Source organism: Bos indicus x Bos taurus, chromosome 1 (assembly GCF_003369695.1).
Source record: "Bos indicus x Bos taurus breed Angus x Brahman F1 hybrid chromosome 1, Bos_hybrid_MaternalHap_v2.0, whole genome shotgun sequence".
NCBI classification, from domain to species: domain Eukaryota; kingdom Metazoa; phylum Chordata; class Mammalia; order Artiodactyla; family Bovidae; genus Bos; species Bos indicus x Bos taurus.
This window is the reverse complement of record NC_040076.1, coordinates 67413396-67435774: the sequence shown is the minus strand read 5'-3', so window position 1 is coordinate 67435774 and position 22379 is coordinate 67413396. Positions and strand designations below refer to the sequence as shown.

Below are 22379 nucleotides of genomic sequence, written 5' to 3'. Positions count from 1 at the left end.
ATTTATCAAATCAATGTTCCATCTTCAGAGTTACTTGTCAAGCCATGAGTGACTACCTGGAGGGAACAACCAGGTGATTTTTAAAATGGGTCCTTCCAGCTTAAACAAAGTGAGTTTATGGATAGCTAAGAATTAGGTAAAACTTTGAGCAGGTGTCACCAGTTCTCCATTCGGCCCCTCTGTGGGCTGTGCTCCCCCAGGAAAGTGACAGGACCAAGAGGAAGGGCAGGAGCCAGACCGTTACGGAGGAGGGTTCTAGATCGGCTCACAGACTCTAATCTCCCCTCGGTGAGTCAGGGGCCAGGCACCGAAGACTGGGCAGTGGGTGCAGGAGAAATGGAGCAAGCTCTGCTTCCTTCACAGGGCCTCTCAGAGCCCTAGAATTCCCACCTCCTCTCTCCTTCCAGCTCCGTGTTCATGTTGAGTTTCTACCTGACCTGTTTCCTGCTGCTGACCTTGGTGGTGTTTGTGTCCGTGATCTATTCTTGCGTGAAGGTGAGTCCAGTTTACACTTGAGCCCCAGTTTCCTTCTCCCCTCCCTTCCCAGCCCTCTGATAAGCTCCCCGCGCTAGAGCCGGAGGGTCACGCCCGGGACCCAGGTGACTGAACCTGGATCATACCTCTTGATTGGCATTGGCAGCAAGCCAGACTGCAGGGGCCATAGTATGTCTGGGGGTGCTTGTTTGTACCGGCTGTTTCAATTAGCCTTTGCCCATCTCTGCAACAAGAAGATACTATTGCCATCTCTTCCATCTGTCCCCTGGGTATCAGATGGGCCGAAGGAAGGGCGCCTAGCACATAGCTGAGAACAGAGCAATGGTCACTAAATTCCTGCTGAAAGAATGGCTGAAAGAGATCACGCCTCTTCTGGGTTCCAGTGTGCCCAGAGATGGCCCTGGAGGAGGCCTTAGAGATGACGGCTTCTGAGCTGCCCATCATACAGACGAGAGGGGGATCCAGAGTGGTCCATTGTTTCAGACGAGGCCACGTGGCTAGGGATACGGATGTGAGACCCTACTCTGGGTTTTCTCCCGTGTCTCCTCTTAGGCATGCCGTGTCACCATCCAAGCTGTGTCCTTTGAGGGGACCTGACCACAGGTCATTAGGGTCAGTCGTAGGAATCAGTCAGGTTCCCATTTGCCTTGCCCACCAAACCTCTTCCTCGGTTCTTTCCCACTGGTTTAAGAATTCCCTGGGCTTCTCTGGTGGGTCAGAGGGTAAAGCGTCTGCCTGCAATGTGGGAGACCTGGGTTTGATCCCTGGGTCGGGAAGATCCCCTGGAGAAGGAAATGGGAACCCACTCCAGTACTCTTGCCTGGAAAATCCCATGGATGGAGGACCCTGGTAGGTTACAGTCCATGGGGTCGAAAAGAGTCGGACACGACTGAGCGACTTCACTAAGAATTCTCTGATGGGCCAGTCTGGTTCTAGAAAGCACTCTATCCCGGCAGGGACAAGCCCTGGCCAGCTTGTGCTGTGACCATTTCTCTGCTCCTCCTGGACGCTCACTTGGAGCCAAGCCCCTCGGGGCCTCAGGCCCTGCCACCACTCCCCACGCCCTCTGCAGGGGGCACATGTTCTCCTTGCTGGGGAGTTGCGCCTTTGTCACCTCCAAAGTCCTCTTTCTCCCTCCACCCTCCAAACAGAGTCCTTCATGGGGCTGTTCACTGCTTCATCACCTGATAGTCAATATCTTGAGGGACTGACTGTCAGAACCAGAAGGACCTTACCACCATCTGGTGTGCTACAGCCCTGCCCCTGAGTGGGTGCAGAGAGAGGCAGGGCTGGCCAGGGTGACTTGGCAAATTGAGCTGGGTGCTCAGCCTGTTGCTGTGCTGCAAGGTAGGGGTTAATCCTGGCTCCCTGCCTCTCCACCAGCTCCTTCCCTGAGGCTACAACCTTGCTCCTGCTCTGTGTTCATTCCCTCTTGCCTTGTGGTCTTGCTGTGGTCAAGCCCACCTCCCCTGAACCTGTTTGTTCCCCCGTGGACAGTCCCACTTTCTTCATCTCATGCCTGTAAGAGCACACCGTATAATTCACAAGAGCCAAAAGGTGGAAACAGCCCAGGTGTCCATCAACAGATGAATGAATAAACAAAGTGCTATATCCATACAATGGAGTATTATTCTACCATAAAAGGACGAAGTGCTGAAACATGCGACTGCATGGCTGAACCCTGAAGACACTGCGCTAAGTGAAGGAAGCCAGACACAAAATGGCATATATTACATGATTCCGCTCATATGAAGTATATAGAATAGATGAATTCACAGAAACAGAGTGTGGACTAGAGAGTACCAGGGGCTGGGGGAGGGAGCGTGAAGAGTTATTGTTTACTGGGTTCAGAGTTTCTGTTTGGAGTGATGAAAGGGTTTGGGAAATAGACAGAAGTGCTGGCCTCATGGCGTTGTACAGGTAGTTCATGCCACCGACATGGACACTTAAAAATGGCCAAACTGGCAAATTTTATACATATTTTACCACAATAAAACAACCTAGTAAAATAAAGCATGCCATAGCTAAAAGGGCCTCTTAAACATTCTTTAGCTGAATGCTCAAAAAAGAGTCTTTCCTTTTTTTAAGTTATAAACTGAAGCAAAGTCATTGTTCATTTGAGGAACTTAATGAGCCTATTCAAGTCAGAATCAAAGTTTTGTTCACAATTTTTAAACCGGAACCTAGATTTATCTCTCTTCTGTTAGCTACACTGAATTCATTTGGTTTCTGTTCCCTGTTTTGAGTGTATATCTGCTGTGGGGGAAGGCGGGGGAGAGGCAGGGTTGGGGAGGGACAGGGGACAGACCCATTTCCCCACGTGCCTTGCCATGTTGAGTTAGCTCTCTGGTCTAGTGAATTCTTTTTGCCACTGTTGGAGATGATTATTTATAAACGTCTTCCCTGCCTCCTTGTGCTTTATTGAATCCACCTATTTTGTAATCAATGTCACATTCAATCAGCTTGCTCTCAATTCCTCCATCCAGCTCGGGGATTTTCTGACTGCTCTGAGGCCTCAGTTTTCCTTGGGGCAGGGGGTGATTGGAACACTTACATCCCCCACCTCCACCTCCCCACACCCTTCCACCAGGGGAGCCTACTCCTTCCATCTTGCAGATGTAGAGTTTCTATAAAGCGTGTGTTTAGAAAAAAAAGTGCTCTGTGACTTATCAAGCCTGAAACCTGCTGATCTCGGCCAAGAGGCAAAAAGACTCTAATACCCATCTTGGGGTCCTGGCTGCATCTGTCTCTCACAAGCCTCTGATAATCCATCTTCTCAGCATTTATCCACTTTCTGTAAAGTAGACCCCAACCTGAGCAATTGTCTGTAGTATGAACTCCTCTTCCAGTTAATCTTGCAGTTAATCTTTCCTCTTTGTGTTGTGCATGAACTGCACGGTAAGATGTGAAGGGGGTTAAGTCTCCCCTTTGGTGTCTCTGCAGCAGGGCGGGTTGGCCCTCCCCGCCCCCCCACACTGCCTGCAGCCTGACTGACTGAAAGTTGGTTATATCACCTTCTCAGGTATTGCCATGAAGCTGATTGAACTGGAATTTTCAGTGTCATTCTGTTTTTCTCTGTGAAAAGATTTGCCAGAACTCAGACATTCTTCATCTTATTTCTACGGTTTCTCAGATGTCATGGCTAGTGGTGTTCCAATGAGATACCGCAGTTCCTAAATCACCCCTGCCCGCATGGGGCTCCTCAGATCCAAAGCCAGGCGGTTCTGTCAGACGTGGTCTCTTTCTGTTTCATTTACTTTTCCATTTCCCCGAAACAACTTGGACTTGGATGATTTCTTAAATCATCCATATTTTATTCTTTTTGAAGAGAGAAACATGAAGAAAGTGTAGTCTGAGTCAATTGACATAGTCTTCTTAGCCATCTGTCTAGGAGCAATTCCCGGGTCCTTTCTCTTGGAAGGTTTTTCTGAAATGTGCTGCTCACCAAGGGCTCTGAGTGTGTTTTCATCTCAGGCCTGTGTGATCTCTTCCTGACACAGCTTGGTCCAGATCACACACACCCCTAGACTTCTCAGCAGGACTAATTTGGAGCCTTGATCTTCCTCTTGTCCCAAGGTCCTGGTCTTGCTGCCCTCTGGAGCTCCTCTGCCTGGGGTACCTTGTCCTGAGGCACATCCCCCGAGCGCCTCTTTCTGGTGAGGCTCTTAGAGGGCTGTGTGGACACCCAGACAGTCCTTTCTCCCCTTGTCATTGGTGCTGATCTGGGCCCCAGAGCTGCTCAGAGAAAACCATGCTAAATCCCTCTTTGCATCACACGTGGTCCACAGACTCAGAGTATCTCAGATTGGAAGGTTCCCAAACAGTGAAGCAGTCCAGACAACCACCTGAGCCTGGAACCCCTTTGCAATAACCCTGTGAGATCCAGGCCGGCCTCTGCTGGGTCCCCTCCAGGGGCACAAGCCTGTTATATCTCCTGAGTGCAGCCCCTTCCGTTTTTGGCCAGCTCTGCCTGGTCCATCCAGAGAAGGCGATGGCACCCCACTCCGGTACTCTTGCCTGGAAAATCCCATGGACAGAGGAGCCTGGTGCGCTGCAGTCCATGGGGTCGCTAAAAAGTCGTACACGACTGAGCGACTTCACTTTTAGTTTTCACTTTCATGCATTGGAGAAGGAAATGGCAACCCACTCCAGTGCTCTTGCCTGGAGAATCCCAGGGACGGGGGAGCCTGGTGGGCTGCCGTCTATGGGGTCTCACAGAGTTGGACACAACTGAAGCGACTTAGCAGCAGCAGCCTGGTCCCTCAGTCTCTCTGTCCCTCTGTCTCCCTGTCCCTCTGTCCCGTCGTCATCCAGTGAAGGGGCCGAGGCCCGCCCCCAACAGCACTGGCATTTTTGCCAATGCCGCCACCCAAGTGGGTAGAAGAGTGTGCCTCCCTTCTGTTCCTACACTTGATTGGGGTCCCCTGTCTCTCTTGTGGCTCCTCGGCATGTTCTCTCTCAGAAGGCCAAATTCTGCTTTTCTGCAGTTTGGGAGCTGGGTGCAGATAGGCCTAGAAGGCGTATCTGACCAGAGCTTCTATAGGCCCTTGTCTGCCCTGTGCAGTCACCAAAAAGCCCCCTGTCCCTCTCCCTGAAGCCTGAATGTAGCCAGGCCCCACCTTGCCAGCTGTCCTTCCTACCACTCCAGCCTGACTCCTGCCCACAGCTTCTAAAGTTAGGTCTTACTACACTGCCAGTACCTCTCACCTCCCAGTACTTTTGTCCTGTGACCACTGCAGAATCCCACACTCACGTTTCCAGACGTTTGGGCTCGCACTCTATCTACTAGAAGAGGGTGTGCTGCTGCCCGGCACAGTTCGTCTAGGGATGGAGAACTCTTCATGCCAGGAAGCAGACCTTAGATTCCTCCCGTGGCTTTTCAGTCCGGCTGTCTTGGGTCCAGAGCCCAGCTGTGCCACCTTGCCTGGCCTTTCCCAAACCTTGAAGGCAGCTTTTATTATATTCACTTTGCAGATGAGAAGAATGAGGCTCTGAGTGGTTAGACAGCTTCCCCTAGAAATGGGGATTGTTGTTGGTGTTTAGTTGCTAAGTCGTGTCCAACTCTTTGCAACCTCATGGATTGTAGCCTGCCAGGCCCACTGTCCATGGGATTCTCCAGGCAAGAATACTGGAGTGGGCTGCCATTTCCTTCTCCAGTATATCTTTCTGACCCAGGGATCGAACCCACGTCTCCTAAACTGGCAGACATATTCTTTACCATTATGCCATCAGGGAAGCCAGGAAATGGGATAGCTGGGTTTTAAACCCAGATGGTTCTTGACTCCAGAGCCCACAAACCCTTCCCCTCCTTTGTTAATATGTTAATATGTCTTTGTTAATATGTCCAGTTGGCTCCTGAAAGGCCAGGTGATGAGAGCAGTAGTGTGTCACCTGGTCACTGTCTGCCTGCTTTGTTCTGAAATTTTTGTATCTTTTAAAAAATTTTTCCGAAGCAGGAAAAATTTCTGCTTCTGTTATTAGCTTCTTATCAGAAAGTCTGTCTTCTTAAATGTTCTGCTGTCAGATTGCATTCAGATTTCATTCCTGGATACCCTGGCCCCACATCACAGTAAGGGAACCAGGACCCCAGGAAGGTCATTGATTTGCCTGGAGACTTTCAGAGGGGCCAGGATCAAAGCTGTCCCTCACCCAGTCACGGTTTATTAATTGTGTCGCCATTCCCATTTTTCAAGTTGAATTGATTTGAATTAATCAGATTGGGAATGTACTGGATGGGAATTTTTTTTTATTGATTCTTTTCCTGAGCTCTGCTGGAGAACAGGCATTGAGCAATTGGTTTGTACAGACACAATCATTCTGCCAGACAAATGCCCTCCAGGATCTGTTTGCAGCTGTAGGGCAGCCCCATGAGGAGATTCTACTCCAGGTGAAGAATCTTATTGTTTACACCAGGGTTAGTACAGGTAGAATTTCGGGTCAACATACAGGGGAATTTTTATTACAGGAGATGAGATATTCCATAAACCTTTGCCAGGCCAGGATGTCAAATCTTCTGCAGACTTCAAAAAAGCAGCAATTCCTGGGTTCCTGCTGAGATTTAAAGTTGAGGAGATCTTTTGAAATGGTGACAAGGAAAATTGGTTTGTAGCAAGGCAATGCACTGAAGTAATCATTCTTTAGCTGTTACAAGTTTATTCCTGGTTGAATTTTGTTTAGTAGCCTGCAGTTCTTCTCTTGGCCTCTGGGTGGCCCCCGTGGGGCCCCCGGTCTCAGGTTCACCAGGAAGTCTTTGCACATAGAACTCCCCAACCACCTTTCTGGACATGAGTTTGAGCAAACTCCAGGAGATACCAAAGGACAGAGGGAGGGTTGGACACGACTTAGAGATTGAGCAACAACCACCACCACCTTCTATGGGCTTCCCTGGCAGGTTAGTGGTAAAGAGCTTGCCTGCAATGCAGGAGACGTGGGTCTGATCCCTGGGTCAGGAGGATACCCTGGAGACGGAAATGGCAACCCACTCTAGTATTCATGCTTGGGAAATCCCATGGACAGAGGATCCTGGCAGGCCATGAGGTCGCAAAAGAGTCAGACATGACTTAGCAACTAAACAACAACAAAACCACCTTCTATAAAGCCTTTGCTGCTGCTGCTGCTAAGTCATTTCAGTCGTGTCCGACTCTGTGCGACCCCATCGACGGCAGCCCACCAGGCTCTCCCGTCCCTGGGATTCTCCAGGCAAGAACAGTGGAGTGGGTTGCCATTTCCTTCTCCAATGCATGAAAGTGGAAAGTGAAAAGTGTAAGTGAAGTCGCTCAGTTGTGTCCGACTCTTAGCGACCCCATGGACTGCAGCCTACCAGGCTCCTCTGTCCATGGGATTTTCCAGGCAAGAGTACTGGAGTGGGGTGCCATTGCCTTCTCCAATAGAGGCTTTAGCATCTGGTAATGACTCGCCTAAATCAGTCATTACACTGGTAATGAAAGAAGCCATTCAATTGATGGATAGGGTGATCAGAACTGAAATGGTTTAAGCAACATGGGGGATGGGAGGATGAAATGGCAAAATTTTAAGCAGGCAAAGATTAGAAACCATCTGTCATACCGTTTCAGAGTAAGTGCCTCATGCTGCTGCCAAAACACTTTCCACAGCTGTGAAACCAAAAATTCCTTTAATGAGAAACAAGGACTTTTGTTCTTATTGGCAACATAGCTCTTTAAAATGCAAATATTAACTAAAATTTCTATTGAATTTAACAGCTTTCAAAGCAATTTCAAATGCATCAATGATTGAGTCTTCATGACCACCCTAGAATATCTACTACCCAGGAAAGTAGATATTCCCTGTTTACCAATAAGGAAACTGGGACTCTAAGATCTTAATGACTTTCCCAGGATCACACAGTAAGAGGCTGAGCAGGAATTTTTTAAGTAAGCACTTTTTTGAGATACAATTCACATACTGAAAAATTCTTCTTTATAAAGGTCATAAAATTATAATTCAGTAGCTTCTAGCTTATTCACAAAATTCTGCAGCTATCACCACTAATTCCAGAACATTGTCATCATCCCCAAAAGAAACCCTACACCTATTAGGAGTCACTCCTCATTCCCTGTTCCTCTCATCTGCTGCTGCTGCTGCTAAGTCACTTCAGTCGTGTCCGACTCTGTGCGACCCCATCGACGGCAGCCCACCAGGCTCCCCCATCCCTGGGATTCTCCAGGCAAGAATACTGGAGTGGGTTGCCATTTCCTTCTCCAATGCATGAAAGTGCTAGCAACCTCAAATCTATTTCCTGTTTCTATGATTTTGCCTGTTCTGGGCATTTTGTGTAAATGGTATAATACAATATGTGGCCTTTGGAAATTGGCTTCTTTCACATAACATATCTCAAGGTTTGTTCATCTGGTACCATAAAACAGCACTTCATTCCTTCATCTGTGACCAAATAACATTCCATCATGTAGATTTACTACATTTGGTTTATCCCTTCATCAGTTGATGGACATCTGGGTAATTTCCACTTTCAGGCTATTAATCCTACGCTAAACATTTGCATATGAAGTTTTATATGGACTTATGTTTTCAGTTCTCTTGGGTATGTACCTAAGAGTATAAAAGAGTGGGTTCAGTCAGAGTTCAGATTACCCTCCAAAGGAAGTGTTTTCTCAGAAAAAGATGCCACAGACTCAATGCTCCATGAACGCAGCTGAGAGGCACCCCTGCTTGGCACGTGAAGTTCAAGGTTTTCACCACTCAGCCTAGAGCCCAAGTGGGCTGCAAGCCTCCGTCCCTGCTACAGTCCTTCTGTGTGGTCCCTTCTCTCCCTCTGCTGAATAGGAAATGGACTTGCTGGGAAGGCAGAGGGAGATTTGGAGCGAAAGGGATATATAGCTTCTTTACGTGCATACTTAGCCCAAAGCCCAAGACTCAGGTGTAAGCAGGGCACTTTCTTGGTGTCAAGAACTGTGAACGGTCTGAGATTTGGTTTTACGCTTGTTGCTCTTTCACAGATGCTAACAGAAGTGACCAGACTCCTGGGTCAGGGACAAGAGACTTTATTACTTGTGGCATAGCAAGCACTACAAACATCAGCATATTTGTTTTGGTTTGCCAAAGTCCCATGGGGGCAACCTGATGGGCCCCTGTGGAACCACGTGTAGTGAGTCTGGGTCACAGCTGAGGAACACTGGACCAAGGGCCTGGCACTTGCTGGCCTTAAACACTGTAGCACATGAGCCAGCACATTGGGAACGAGCAGTCCTTTCATGGCCACACTGTGTGCCCTCACCTACTTAGCTGCCTGCGTTACTCTCTGTAACAGTGGGCAGCTGAGCCTTGCATCCAGCACGCTCAGTCAGAATGTGCAGGTATGCTCAGGGCCACCCAGGAAAAGCCACGCCCAGAACCCAGGCCTCTGGGTGCTTTTCCACCAGCTTCCTCTACCTGTAGGGGTTTCCGTGGGACACGTGGCATGCTTGAAAATCAGCCTACCAAGAGGCATGAAGGTGGGTGGGGTGAGAGGAGCAGGTCCACCGCTTTGATTTTCTGGGTCTGCCAACTTCTTTGGGTTGCTTAGGAGATGATGAGGACGTGGTGGCCAAGGCCAGTTGCATCAGATTTGGTAGACCCAACTGTTTAATTACCAAAACTGTAGTGGGTCTTTGAGTGGACATACAGTGTGTGTAGTTGAAGGAAATATAGGGAGGGTTAGGTGAGGGAAATGCAGACCCATGGGCGTCCTGCTGAAAAAACTCAATTCATGTGACCGGGGCACCACCCTCTGCTCCCAGGCTGCTCTGCTCCTTTACACATGCCCATCCCCTTCCTCCAGATGCCAGGCTCTCCATGAGCCCTCAGATCCACAGCTCCCTGCTTCATCCCAGAAACCCTCTGGCCCTCCTCGGAAAGTTCTGGGCCCTCCATGACTCTTTGACTGCTGCCTCCTGCCACTCCCTGAATGTAACTCTAAGGGGCCCAGCATTCACACAGTGGGTACATGGGCTTTTCCCTCTGCTTCCATGTTGGGATGAAGGTAGCATCTTTCCTTTCGTCCATCCTCTCTCACCTGTGAGTGCCTCAGGTGGACTCCTCCCGGCCCCCTGCAGAATCTAGCTGTGGTTGACCTGGAAGCAGAGGTTGGAGGCTCACACACAGGGAGGGGGGTCAGGAAAGCATTCAGGGTTCTGCTGGCGACAGACAAAGAGGGGGAGAGCCTCCTCTGCCTCCTCTGTGGCGGTATGTGGAGTCCACTGAATTCTGTTTCGTCTCTCTCTCTCCCTCCCTCTGCCCTGGGACAGCTCTTCCCAGCCCCGCTGCAGACGCTCTCCAGGAAGATCGTGCGGTCCAAGATGAACAGCACCCTGGTGGGGGTGTTCACCATCACCCTCGTGTTCCTGTCGGCTTTCGTCAACATGGTGGGTGGCTCCACCTCCCCGGCACCTCCCAGCCCACTGGAGCCCTGAACCCCACAAGCACCGGCTGGGAGGAGACTTCCCCCAGACCCTGGGGTTCTCCCTCCCTGGAAATTCTTATTTGGGTCTCACCTCAGGCCTGGGATCAGATTTAGCTCCTAAAGCCTCTCACAGAGCCTTTAGTCCTCACTCTCTAAGACAGAGGACTAGAAAGGCTTGCGGAAGTACACCCCCAAGGGAGATTTATGAGCCCTGCCCTGGGTAGTTGGGCAAGTCTTGACTGTTCCTCGGTCTCTTCCATGCTCATCCCCTGCCCTGGTCAGAGTCAGACCTCACCCAAAACCAGGGGGCATGGGCACGTGCTGCCTGTGGAGATGGGCTGCGCTGGCCTGGGCCCCCGTGGGCTGAGCCTCTCCTCCCCCGCAGTTCACGTGCAACTCCAAGGACCTGTTTGGCTGCCTGGGGGACGAGCACAACATCAGTGCCAGTCAGGTCAATGCATGCCACGTGGTGGAGTCGGCCGTCAACTACAGTCTGGGTGACGAGCAGGGCTTCTGCGGCAGCTCCTGGCCCAACTGCAACTTCCCCGAGGTACTGGGCAGGGTGGGGCAGGATGCAGATGGGGACCCGCCACCAGCTCTCTCCATCCTCAACTACTCTGATGGACAGTCAGGGGCCCTCAGGCTCACTGCCATTCCAGAAACCTCCTTCCCCCGGAGTCTATCTCACTCTATGTGCCAGACACCGGTGAGCAAGGCCAACCTCCCTGTATAATATTAACAACAATAACAGCATAGCTGTTACTTATAGGGTGCTTACCATGTGCCAGACACAGTGCCAAGAACTTCACATTTACTCATTTAGTCCTCAGAGCAACCCTGTGACAAAGATGCCATTATTAGCTCCTTTATACAGATGTAATTGAGGCACAGAGAGGTTAAATAACACGCCTAAGGTCACACAGTTAGCAAGTGGCAGAGGCAGAGTCCTACCCAGGCCAGGTGACTTCAGAATTTTTGCTCTTAACCTGAAGGCAGAAATGTTTCTGGACCCTCAGCCTCAGCAGCATGCCCCCATGCTGCCCTGGGTGGCCTGCCTGACCCCTTTGCTGTAGGTCAGAGAGCAGAGGGGAGCAAAAGGAACTATATCCTAAACCAACACTACCACCTGCCTCACCCATTCAAAGTATAGTTCAGTAGCTTTTAGAGTATTGCTGGGTTGGGTTCTCCTACTAACTAGGGCTTCCCTGGTGGCTTAGATGGTAAAGAATCTGCCTGCAATGCAGGGAGACCTGGGTTCAACCCCTGGGTCGGGAATATCCCCTGGAGAAGGGGAATGTCAACCCACTCAAGTGTTCTTGCCTGGAAAATTCCATGAACTGAGGAGCCTAGTGGGCTACAGTCCATGGGGTGGCAAAGAGTCGGACACAACTCTTAGTATATTCACAACGTGTGCAGCCATCATTGTAATGGAATCGTACATTTTTGTCACCCCAAAATGAAATCGTATACCTACAGATCACTGGGTTTAAAAATCCAGTGTCGAGAACCCTTAGCAGCATGGTATGCTGAGTGCTGCGCCACCCTGCTGGGCTTCCTCAGGGAGCCATTCTGCAGAAAGCAGCAGGATCAGGCTTCCAGCCCAGCGCATCGCCTCCCAGCACTGGTCACTCTTACAACCCGACTCCCAACCAGGGCGCCCGTGAAATCTAAGATGATGGTAGTTTTTGCCCTTTTCTGGGGAGAAAGCCCGTGCCTTCTTCCAACTCCCAAAGGGCCCATGACTCATAAGAAGGCTCCAAGATGGCAGTGAGGGCCCCTGGGGACTGTCACAGTGCTGGCCTCCTTACCTGTCCCAGGGAAGGGGACTGATCCACCTCCCCTATATGGATGGGATCAGGGAGACTCAGTGAGAAGTAGGGCTCCCCCACACCAGTGTCACCCGGACTGCTGGTCCCTGGGCCCCACCATGCACTCACTCTGCCCTGGAAGCCATGCTCCAGCACCTGCCCTTGGCTTTCCACCTCTCTTCCCTCTCACATCTGGCTGACAGCCTCTAGGAGCTGCTGCCTGAGGGCTGTTGGCTGGAAGCCAAGGCTGTTTTTGGTCTTGCACGTGTCCATTGGTGGCTGCTCCACGGGAGAGCAGGGGAACAAAGTGATGGCAGGGCCTGTCCTGGTTCCTCGTTTGTGGGAGATGGTTGATCACAGCCTTCAGCCCTCACCAGCCTGGCCCGTTTTGGGCCCTCAGATCCCAGGCCTCACCAGTTGCAGACCCCTCAGGCTGACCCCACCCCACAAGTGTTGTTCTGATTCAGCAATTCAGCAACTCCTCAGAGACCTGGATGGACCTCAGCATTAAGCTTTGGCCTTGTCTGGGCCCCGGGTCTGAATGGCCCTCCAAGCTGGTGCTTTGTCCCCCTCCCCACCCACCGAGAAAAGAATTATTATCCTCGAGGCTGATGTGTCTGTGCGTGCCCTCCCTACTCCTTCCTCTGCCCCTTCCTGCTGGTGAGTTGAAGCAGGTCCCTCCCTCCTCCAGTCAGCAGGGGCTACCCTCACTTCCAGCCACCAATACTTGGCCTCCATCCCAAGGCAGAGGCAGCAGTGAGACGCTTTGCCTGGAGCAGAAATAGTGATGCTAAATTTAAAAGAAAGAGCAAAATAATAGATGCTGACTGTCTTGGATTAATATCAGGGGACGACAGAACAGAAATTGACCTCTGAGATGGCCTGGTTTGACCCCTTGGACAATTGTCCAAGGCTCTGAAACTGAGGCTCTGAGACCAGAAGGGGTTCCCCCCAAAGTACAGGGAGAGGCACAGTCCCTCATCTGAAACCTTTCAGATCAGATATGTTTTGGACTGTAAAATTTCTCAGAGTTTAAAAGGTTATCTCACACCTCGGTGCAATCTGGGCAGCACCTGATAATGAATCACAGAAATATTTCTGCAGCAAAATGTATGAATAGTCACAGGAAGCAGGACAAAGGTGATACTTCACATCACGTCAGTAGATCAGTTTGGCCACCAAATAAGGCAGTTCAGATGTTGCCATCACATCAGTTATGAAAACACTTTCAGTTTTCAGGACTTTGAATTTAAAGTTGCAGATCCAGGGCTGGAGCCTGCACTCTCACAGTTATGGAGGGCACCACGCACTGTGCCAGGGGGCGTCATATCATTTTTAATCATCACAGTAAGCCCATGAGAGAAAAGGCTTTGTATGCAGGGAAACAAGGTTAGGGGCTTCCCTGCCGGCTAAGACGGTAAAGAATTTGCCTGCAATGCAGGAGACCTGGGTTCGATCCCTAGGTAGGGAAGATCCCCTGGAGAAGGAAAAGGCTACCTACTCCAGTATTTTGGCCTGACTGTATAGTCCATGCGGTCGCAAAGAGTCGGACACGACTGAGCGACTTTCACTTTCAACAAGCTTAGAGAGGTTGAATAAATGGCCAAAGTCACACAAACAGTCCATAATGAATCAGGGCTGAAACTCAAGTTTGCCTGAGCTGGAAGCTCTGCTCTAACCATTGGGCCCCACTGCTGGAACTAGTGATATTTATCCTGCCAGCCCCATCTCCTGGTTTCTACCCAGGGCCATTCACATCACAGTATAAGTTTGCATCAGCAGAAACATCCCCAGACCCGGTTTCACCTGAGATCAACACAGACTGGAGAGAGGCTGGGGGGCGGGTGGGGCCCGGGGAGGGGCGGGACCCGAGGAGGGCGGGGCCCGAGGAGGGGGCGGGCCGGGCGCTAAAGCTGCCGCCCTCTCTCCGCAGTACTTCACCTATAGCGTGCTGCTCAGCCTGCTGGCCTGCTCCGTGTTCCTGCAGATCAGCTGCATCGGGAAGCTGGTGCTCATGCTGGCCATCGAGCTCATCTACGTGCTCGTCGTTGAGGTGCCCGGTGTCACGCTCTTTGACAATGCCGACCTACTGGTCACGGCCAACGCCATGTAGGTGGCACCTGCCTGGGACCCCAAATGGGGTCTGGAGCATTGCAGAGAGACAGGAAAAACGGAAGACTGGGGCCGCAGGGGGCTTCCAGAGGAGTGTCCTTTTGCTCCCAGCTCTGACCACCTAGGCAAAAACAGCACAGTGTCTTTTTTCTTCCCCTCCATCCCTCTCCCAGTGATGAGGGTGGCCTCAGGGCTACTAGGTCCCCTGTCCTTCTGCCTCCAGACGCTTACTCAGTCCTGACTTCAGGCTTCAGTGATTTGTTCCTCATCTGTCCCAGGCAGCCTTTGATGAGCTATTTTCACTTCACTGCCCTTGCAACCTCAGGCCCAGAGGGGTCAAGGTTCAACAGAGCTGGAAAGCAAGGTGTGTGGGAGCAAAGGAACAGCCTCGTTGTTTGTGGGCATTTGTCCTGCCTTAAGCCAAACACCTGGACATACTTTATCCCTTTCATCCTTATGGCAACTCAGCAAAGTAGACAGGGCCTCCCTGGACAGTTGGGTAGTTTGTGCATTGCTCAAAGGCTCCTTGACTGTGATGGTGAGCAGCCAGGAGGTGGCACGAATGAAGATTGTGCCCCGGGCATTCTAGCTGGCAGTCAGCCTGGTCAAATAGTGACAGATGTCAGATTTCCCAGGGAGGTGGCTCTGTGAGGGGAAAGAGCTCTGATTTGGGGTCTAATTGAGTTTGAATCTCAGCTTCAGACACATATTTGGCTATTTTTCCTGAACCTCCCATTATTTTTTCCCAGTAGAGTGGAAATAATAATACCTATAGTAGTAATATGTGTGTAAAGTGCCCGATACATAGTACCCCTTTCTTCCCATTACCATCCCTGCCCCCACCCCCAACACACACATCAGGAAATGCAAAACATGTGAGCTGACAGGTCTGTGTCCCTTGAGAAAATGCAGCAAACTGTGCTTTCTCTGAGTTGGAGGAAGGGATTCATTCATCCATCTACCCAGTCACTCAAAAATATTTACGGAGCACTTGCCCTGTTCTGGGCACCAAGCTTGGCAGTGGAGGTATAGTCATGGATAACATTGGCCATAAGTCCAGTGTCAGAAAAGATGTTACCTTCTTGTGCAGAGAATGTCACCTGAGAAAATGAAGATGTAGTGAAGGATCTAAGGCAGATGCAAGGAAGAACTTCTCAGTGGCCGTGCGGGGATGTGGGTAGATGACAGGGAGACTGGAGCATGGGGAGCAGTGCAGTTTGCGGTCCTGTGGGGACCGGAGAAGGAGGAAGTTGACCCTTCTACCCAAGGATGGGACAAGAGCGGGACTCTGCCTGTCTTTCTCTCCTGCCCTGCTCCTCCCCTACACCCCCTCCCCTCCTCCTACTAAAGCAGCCCTACCCAGAGAGTGAAGGTCCTTTCTGGGTTGAGAAACCCTGGCGTGGCTCTAGGGCGGCACTGTTTACTAGAAAAATTATGCAAGCCACAGATGTAATTTTAAATTTTCTAGTAGCTATATTAAAAAGCAAAACATGCAATTAATTCTAATAATATATTTGTTTAACCAATATATTCAGAATATTGTTTTCATATGTAGTCAGTTTTAAATTACTAGTGAAGTATTTGATATCTTCCCACACTGATTCTTCAAAACCTGGTATCTATTTTACGCTGATAGCACATCTCAGCCTGTACTAGTCACATTGTAAGCTCAGTAGCCACATATGGCTAGTGGCTACTGTACTGGACAGTACAAGTGTGTGTTTCTCCTCTGGGTGGCAGCGACGGGCTGGGGTGGGAGAGGGGACAGGCTGCTGCCCAGGTAGGGTCCCAGGAAAGGACTGGATGATTTGTGGTCCTGGTGACCAGATGCTAATAGGGACCAGGCTTTCTGCAAGCCTCCTATTCTGAAAGTGTCCTTGGATTGGGGAGAGGGATGCTGGGGGGATGGCAAAGGAGCAACAATTGTGGGGGCAGAAATATAAGGCATGGGGACACAGAGCTGGGTGTAAAGGGTGTAGAGGGGACAGAGGCGGCAGAGAGGCCTGGAGGGTATGAGGCAGGGAGCAGTTCTGAACAGCCCTCTCCAACTCCTGTTCACAGAGACTTCAACAACAACGGGACCTCCCAGTGGTGAGTTGAAGCTCTTTGTTTGAATTCCCTGATACGACCCCTGCCTGCCAGAGGCCACCAGCTCAGGCCACCAGCCCAGCAGAGAAAGCAGCGGTGCACAGGTGGGAGGGGGCCTTGGTGGCAAGGTGGGTGATGAAGGAGGAGGCCCTTCCCTCTCTAAGTACCAATGGGGCCTCCCTGGGTAGGTACCGTTCTTTCACTGTCTCCATCACCCCAAGATGACTTACAGACTCGGGACCAAGATTATCAGGCCTCAGAGGCCATTCCACAGGCCTCCAGCTCTCTCTGGGGGCATACATGAGACCCCAGGCACAGGAGAACACGTGCCCCTTCTGCTCCCAGAGGGGAGGAGCAGAGGCCCAGGCCTGCAGGGTTGGTTGGTTAGGTCTTGCCTCCTGGCTGCTGCTGCGCAGGGAGTATGCAGCCTTCAAGGTTTGGGCTCTTTCCTAGGACAGGAGAAGGGTTTGGGACAGCTGTTTTTTATTAGGAGCATGAGTAATGTTAACAGAAATATAATCAGATAATAATTGCTACCAGTTTTGGAGTTCCTACCGTTTCTCAGATACTATACAGGAGTTTGCATATAGTATCTGTAATTCTTGCCACAATCTTGAAATGCGGGTATTGTTATCCCATTCTACAGATTAGGATATTAAGATTCAGAGAGGTTAAGAGATTTGCCCAAGGTTGCCCAGAGACAGTATGGCCTGCCTGGCTCCCTTGTTACAACCCCTGTCTTGTCAACTGAGAGAGACCTGGGATGATACATTGCCTTGTAAGATGGCCCAGTTCATTTCCTGTTGTAACCAGAGGGAAGCACCCCAGTGATGCAGGGGAGTGAGCCTCAGTGGAGGAGTAATGGCTGCTGGGCTGCAGGGCAAGCAGGTGCTGTCCGCCAGGAAGATGGCACACCTCAGGCAAAGTTAGAGCAGGAGGGTGAGGAGCGGGGAGTTGAAGTGGGAGGAAGACAAACAGGCCTGAGCGGCCCTCGGAGCCTGGCATGAAGCATGGGGCCTCTGTTTCCTGCCTGCAGCCCTGAGCATCCAACCAAGGTGGCGCTGAAGGTGGTGACGCCCATCATCATCTCCGTCTTCGTGCTGGCCCTGTACCTGCATGCCCAGCAGGTGGAGTCCACTGCCCGCCTCGACTTCCTCTGGAAACTTCAGGTGGGTAGCTAGGGGCTCGGGCGGGGGTGGGGGGGGGGAGCGGGAGGAGGTACCCAGGCCTCTGGCCACTTTCTGGGCTGGGCTGGGCCTAGGTTCTGCACTGATGAGGTGTCCTGCTCAGGCCTCATCCCAGTTGCCTGGTACCCTGTGTCCCGGTGAGTCTGCCCCCTGCTCTCTGGGGCCAAGAGGCAAAACTGTAGAGCTCCAGGCAAACCCACTCTCGATAGTGCCCAGTGCTGGGACCCTGGTGGACAGGCAGGAGGAGAGGAGGTGAGCAGGGGGTGTGCAGTTCCAGGGCCTCAGAGGCCTGAGTGCAGGAGCTGGCACCAGAGGCGTCTGAGCAGGGCTCGATGTGACCGGAACTGCACTTGAAGCCTCCTCCAGGGGAAGACAGCTGGAAGGGGCATCAAAGATCGTTGACAGGAAGTCCAGCCAGGTGGCTATGCCCTGGCCTTGATGAGCAGTAGCCCAGGCAGGGGCAGAGGTGCTGGGTGCCAGGTACCCTGGTGGAGCTGAAATCCAGCCATCACTCTGCTGTCCAGGCTCTGTGCCCTGAAAGCTGACTGTGTCCACATGGAGGAGGGCGTGATGCTAGGCCATGCACAGCGTGCTCCAGGTGCTAGCAGTAGCCCTTGTGTGGCCCCTTACTACCTGCTCGACCACCTCAAAAGGTGCAGGAGAGGGTGCCCAGGACCTGTGAGAAAGCCTGGCTTTAGATAGGAGTAGGGGTGGGGCTTAGAGCTGTTGCTCCTGCCCAGCTGCTTGTAAGGCATAGCTTAGCCTGGCCTCTTTGCCTCCTCTGGCCTGACTCCTGTGTGCAGATCACTTCTCCAGCTCATCTGTAGCTTGCTTAGGCTTCCTCCATCCTCAGCTTCCTAGTAATGTCGAGATTCAAGTCTTTGGGCCAGGGCAGGAAGCCTTGATTTTCACTGGCTGCTGAGCGAAAGTGGAGGCATTTGCTCTCTGCATTTGCTCCATCACCTTCTCTTTTCTGACACGCTGCCCCAATCCACCCCCTCAGTTTCCCAGTGTCTGCCTCTCCAAAGCAAGGACACTCTCTGCGTTATTCCCATGCAACCCCCCAGGCAGGAAATCAACACTGTCCATCCACAATACATCCACTCACAGAACCATTCGTGTTTGGTCAGCTGTCCCAGTTCTGGCCCAGGACCCCCTCCAAGGTGCCCTGTGCATTTGGCCATTACGTTTCTTGTCCGCCTCTCAGTCTGTCAGTCTTTAAGAGGTCCTTGTTCTGTAGCCCTCAGTCCGGGGCCCTTGATGTTTCCTGTGTCCGGACTTGGGCCCCACCCTCCAGGAGGAAAACCATGGAAGTGACACTCGCTAGCCCCTTCTCAGAGCATCACCTTGAGGATTCCTCTGTGTCGGCCCGTCCCACCCCTGGCGACGTTAACCTTGATCACCCTCTCAAGTGGGCATCTGCCAGATTTCTCCACTGTCAGGTCCCCATCTTCCCTTTTGTACCCTATTAGCATTTTGTGGAAAGATACTCTGGCATCACACCAATATTCTGATTCTCAGCAAACCTCCCCCAGCAGTCTCAGCATCCATCACTGACTCCTGCCTGCCAGCTTTGATGACCTATGTCTGTCATTCCTTCTGCATTTGCTTTCTTTTTAAATTAATTTATTTATTTGGCTGCATTGGGCGTTAGCTGCGGCACGCAGGATCTTTCGTTGTAGTTGCGGTGTATGGACTTAGTCGCTCCACAGCATGTGGGATCTTACTTAGTTCCAGGAGTTGAACCCGTGTCCCCTGCCACGGCAAGGTGGATTCTTAACCACTGGACCACCAGGGAAGTCCCCCTTCTGCATTTGTTGATCGACATTCTCCTTTAAGGCAGAGCTTTCCTTGTGTGTGTTAGTTGCTCAGTCATGTCCAACTGTTTGCAACCCCATGGACTGTAGACCACCAGGCTCCTCTGTCCATGGAATTTTCCAGGCAAGAATACTGGAGTGGGTTGCCATTTCCTTCTCCAGGGGAACTTCCTGATCCAGGGATCCAACCCAGGTGTCCTGTATTACAGGCGGACTCTACCGTCTGAGCCACCAGGGAAGCCCAGAGCTTTCCTTATCCTCCTCTTATTTGCTTCATTCATTATCTACATCAGCCTACACTCATCGATTCCTATCGAATTCAGTGGGGCTTATGCCCTGCTCCTCTCATTATTTATTTCAGTGTTTCACGTGTCCTGGCTTTGGTCCGTGTGTCTTCAGATTGGCTTCCATGTTCTTTGACACGCTCCGTCATTCTTTGAGCATTTTTTTACTTTCTGGCACAAGATGCTGTCTGGGGCTCATCATGTACTTTCCCTTCAAAGTGCCCCAATTGTTTTTCATGGAGAATGGTGTTTAGAAACCCAGATCAGGGCACGCTGTGTGCTCACTGTTCTAGGTCCTCTCTGTGGACAAAGCTAGGAAATGTATGTAAGTGTATAGAAAATACACACATATACATACATATGAATGGATACTACTGCAGTAACTGTCAGCTGATGTTTAAAACCATGGGTTGGTAGCAGTATCCCCATTCCCAATGCAATACCTCAGGCTTCTTTCTAGCTTTCCTCTTTCCATGCATGCAAATATTGTCGCTGGCAGTGATAACTTCCCCTTCTATTTCTCTCACATATTTACTCATTTGTTCAGTGGAACTGGCCTCCCCACCCCAGCCCCCTTCTCTGCCCCACCATGCCCGCTCCCCGCCTCACCGCCCTGCTTCCTTGCTGGACACACCACATGTGACGCTCCCTCCTCTGATCACGTCCTTTCTCAGGCACAAGCACTCTGTACAAGGTTGGGAAGGAAGGGAAAATTGACAAGGAAGTGGCTGGCCACTCTCCATTTTGCAAACATGCGCATGTGTGTGAGTGTGGGGGCGTGTGTCTCTGCTTGCCAGGCGTGTCTGCCCGCCTCTACTGCAGCGTCTCATGATGCTCCCACATCCTTCCATCTCCCATCGTCCTCCAGCGCTTGGGGCAGGGGTAAATAATAACCTGAGCACGGGTCCTCGGTGGTTGAGTGATGGTCTGTTGCCCCACTGCCGATCTCGCCTAGCAGCCCATTTAGCTGTCGGATCTATGGTCCTGGTGGCTGGGTGTGGTGCTGGCAGGGAGGTGGGGAGCCTGGGGTCCTTAGCTTCCCTGAAGCACCTGCACAAGACACACACCCGCATGGCCCCTCCTCTGGGCCTCGGTTCTCAGGAGAGGCCATTCTTATCTCCTCCCATATCCTTGACCTTATTAGGACCAGCAAGCACCTGGGAACCCCCAAGCCATCCTGCCTGAGCACAGCCCAGCCCTAGAAGCAGCTGGCTGTGCTGGCAACTGCCCACACGTCTTGGGCAGAGTTCCCAGAGGAGGCAGGTGCACCTGACCAGCACTTCTGTGCTGGGCTTCCGTTCCCAGCAGCAGCTGTGCTCCCAGCATCCCCACCCCCAGCCTCCACTGCCTGACACTCTGGGTAGATGCTCTCTGGGAAAGCATTCCTGCCACCTGTGGGCTGATCAGAGGAGCTGAGGTGCTCCTGGGTTCCCGGGTGTGTGGTCTCCGTGGGTGGCAGGGGCAGGAGTGGGGGCAGCCTGGTGCATCTTCAAAGCAGCTGGGGCCCCTCTGTGGGGATGGCAGGGAGAAGGAGAGGGACCCCCCCACCAGCCTTCTCCCGCGGGCACACCTGTTCCAGAGCAGAAGCAGGGGGCCCTTATTGATGGGAGTTGTTGTTTAGTCACAAGGTCGTGTTTGTTTTTGTGACCCCAGAGATTGTAGCCCACCAGGCTCCTCTGTCCCTGGGATTTTTCAGGACAGAATACTGGAGTGGGTTGCCATTCCCTTCTCCAAGGGATCTTCCCAACCCAGGGTTAGAACCTGCATCTCCTGCATTGCAGGATTCTTTAGCACTGAGCCACCAGGGAAGCCCAATTTAGGGGAGGGGATGGTCAAAGTGTCCCACCCCACAGGAGCCACCTGGCAGGAAGAGAGCATGTGCCTGCTGGAGCCCCCTGGCATCTGAGGTCCAGGAGCTTCCTTGGGTGTGACCCACCCATCCCAAGAATGAGGTGGGTCCTCTCACCTCATCCCTCAGCTTTCTCCTCCCCACTGGAGCCAGACCTGCAGCCTTGATGGGTGTAGCAGCTCCTTCTCCATGGGTAGCCACTGCCTACCTGGAGACCCAGGGCCCTGAGAAATAGTCCTGGCCTTTTTGGAGGTTCTAGCTGCAGTTAAGGAAGGCCCAAGAAGGCTGGCTAGATCCTTTAAACAGCCCTGCTAATGGTGCTTGGCCTGCCTGTCTGCCTGCCTTACCTACACTGTTGCCTGCCCCCATTCAAGGGACCATTCTGTTTGCTGTTGAGGGGAGGGAGCAAGCAGACCCCTTTTCTGGACCTCTGTGCCCCTTGAACACTCTGGTCAGCTGGCTCCTTGCACACCAAAGTGCAGGACTACCTCTGTGCTTCAGCTTGTGGGCCACTGTTGGCCTCTTGACCTGAGGGTTCTGCACTGTCCCTTTATCCTGGATAGTAGGTTTGTCCCAGGCCCAGGACCCAAGCTTGGGGACATCAGTGATGTCCCTGTCCTGCCCAGGTGGCACCTTAAGGCACCTGCACCTTCTGGTCCTGGGGCAGGTCAGCTCTCGGGAAACCAGGGAGACCAGGCAGGGCTCTGAGCAGGTTTCCCTGCATTCAGTCTGCTAAAATTATTTTTATTGGTTTTCTGTGTGCGTTTCCTTATACGAAGAGGCAAATGGACAATCGAGGCGCACTTGGGTGGCTAGAGGGCCG

At 51.8% G+C, this 22379-nt stretch overlaps 1 protein-coding gene across 1 annotated transcript in view; it reads left to right on the top strand.

The window, feature by feature from the left end:
- ADCY5 (adenylate cyclase 5) overlaps nt 1-22379 on the top strand; it is a 158903-nt gene that overhangs the window by 127131 nt on the left and 9393 nt on the right. Inside the window, exons 12-17 of the mRNA XM_027535785.1 lie at nt 408-495; nt 10257-10373; nt 10797-10961; nt 14153-14328; nt 16393-16422; nt 17456-17588. Coding sequence (XP_027391586.1) covers nt 408-495; nt 10257-10373; nt 10797-10961; nt 14153-14328; nt 16393-16422; nt 17456-17588 — 709 coding nt within the window. The remainder of the gene's footprint in view (nt 1-407; nt 496-10256; nt 10374-10796; nt 10962-14152; nt 14329-16392; nt 16423-17455; nt 17589-22379) is intronic.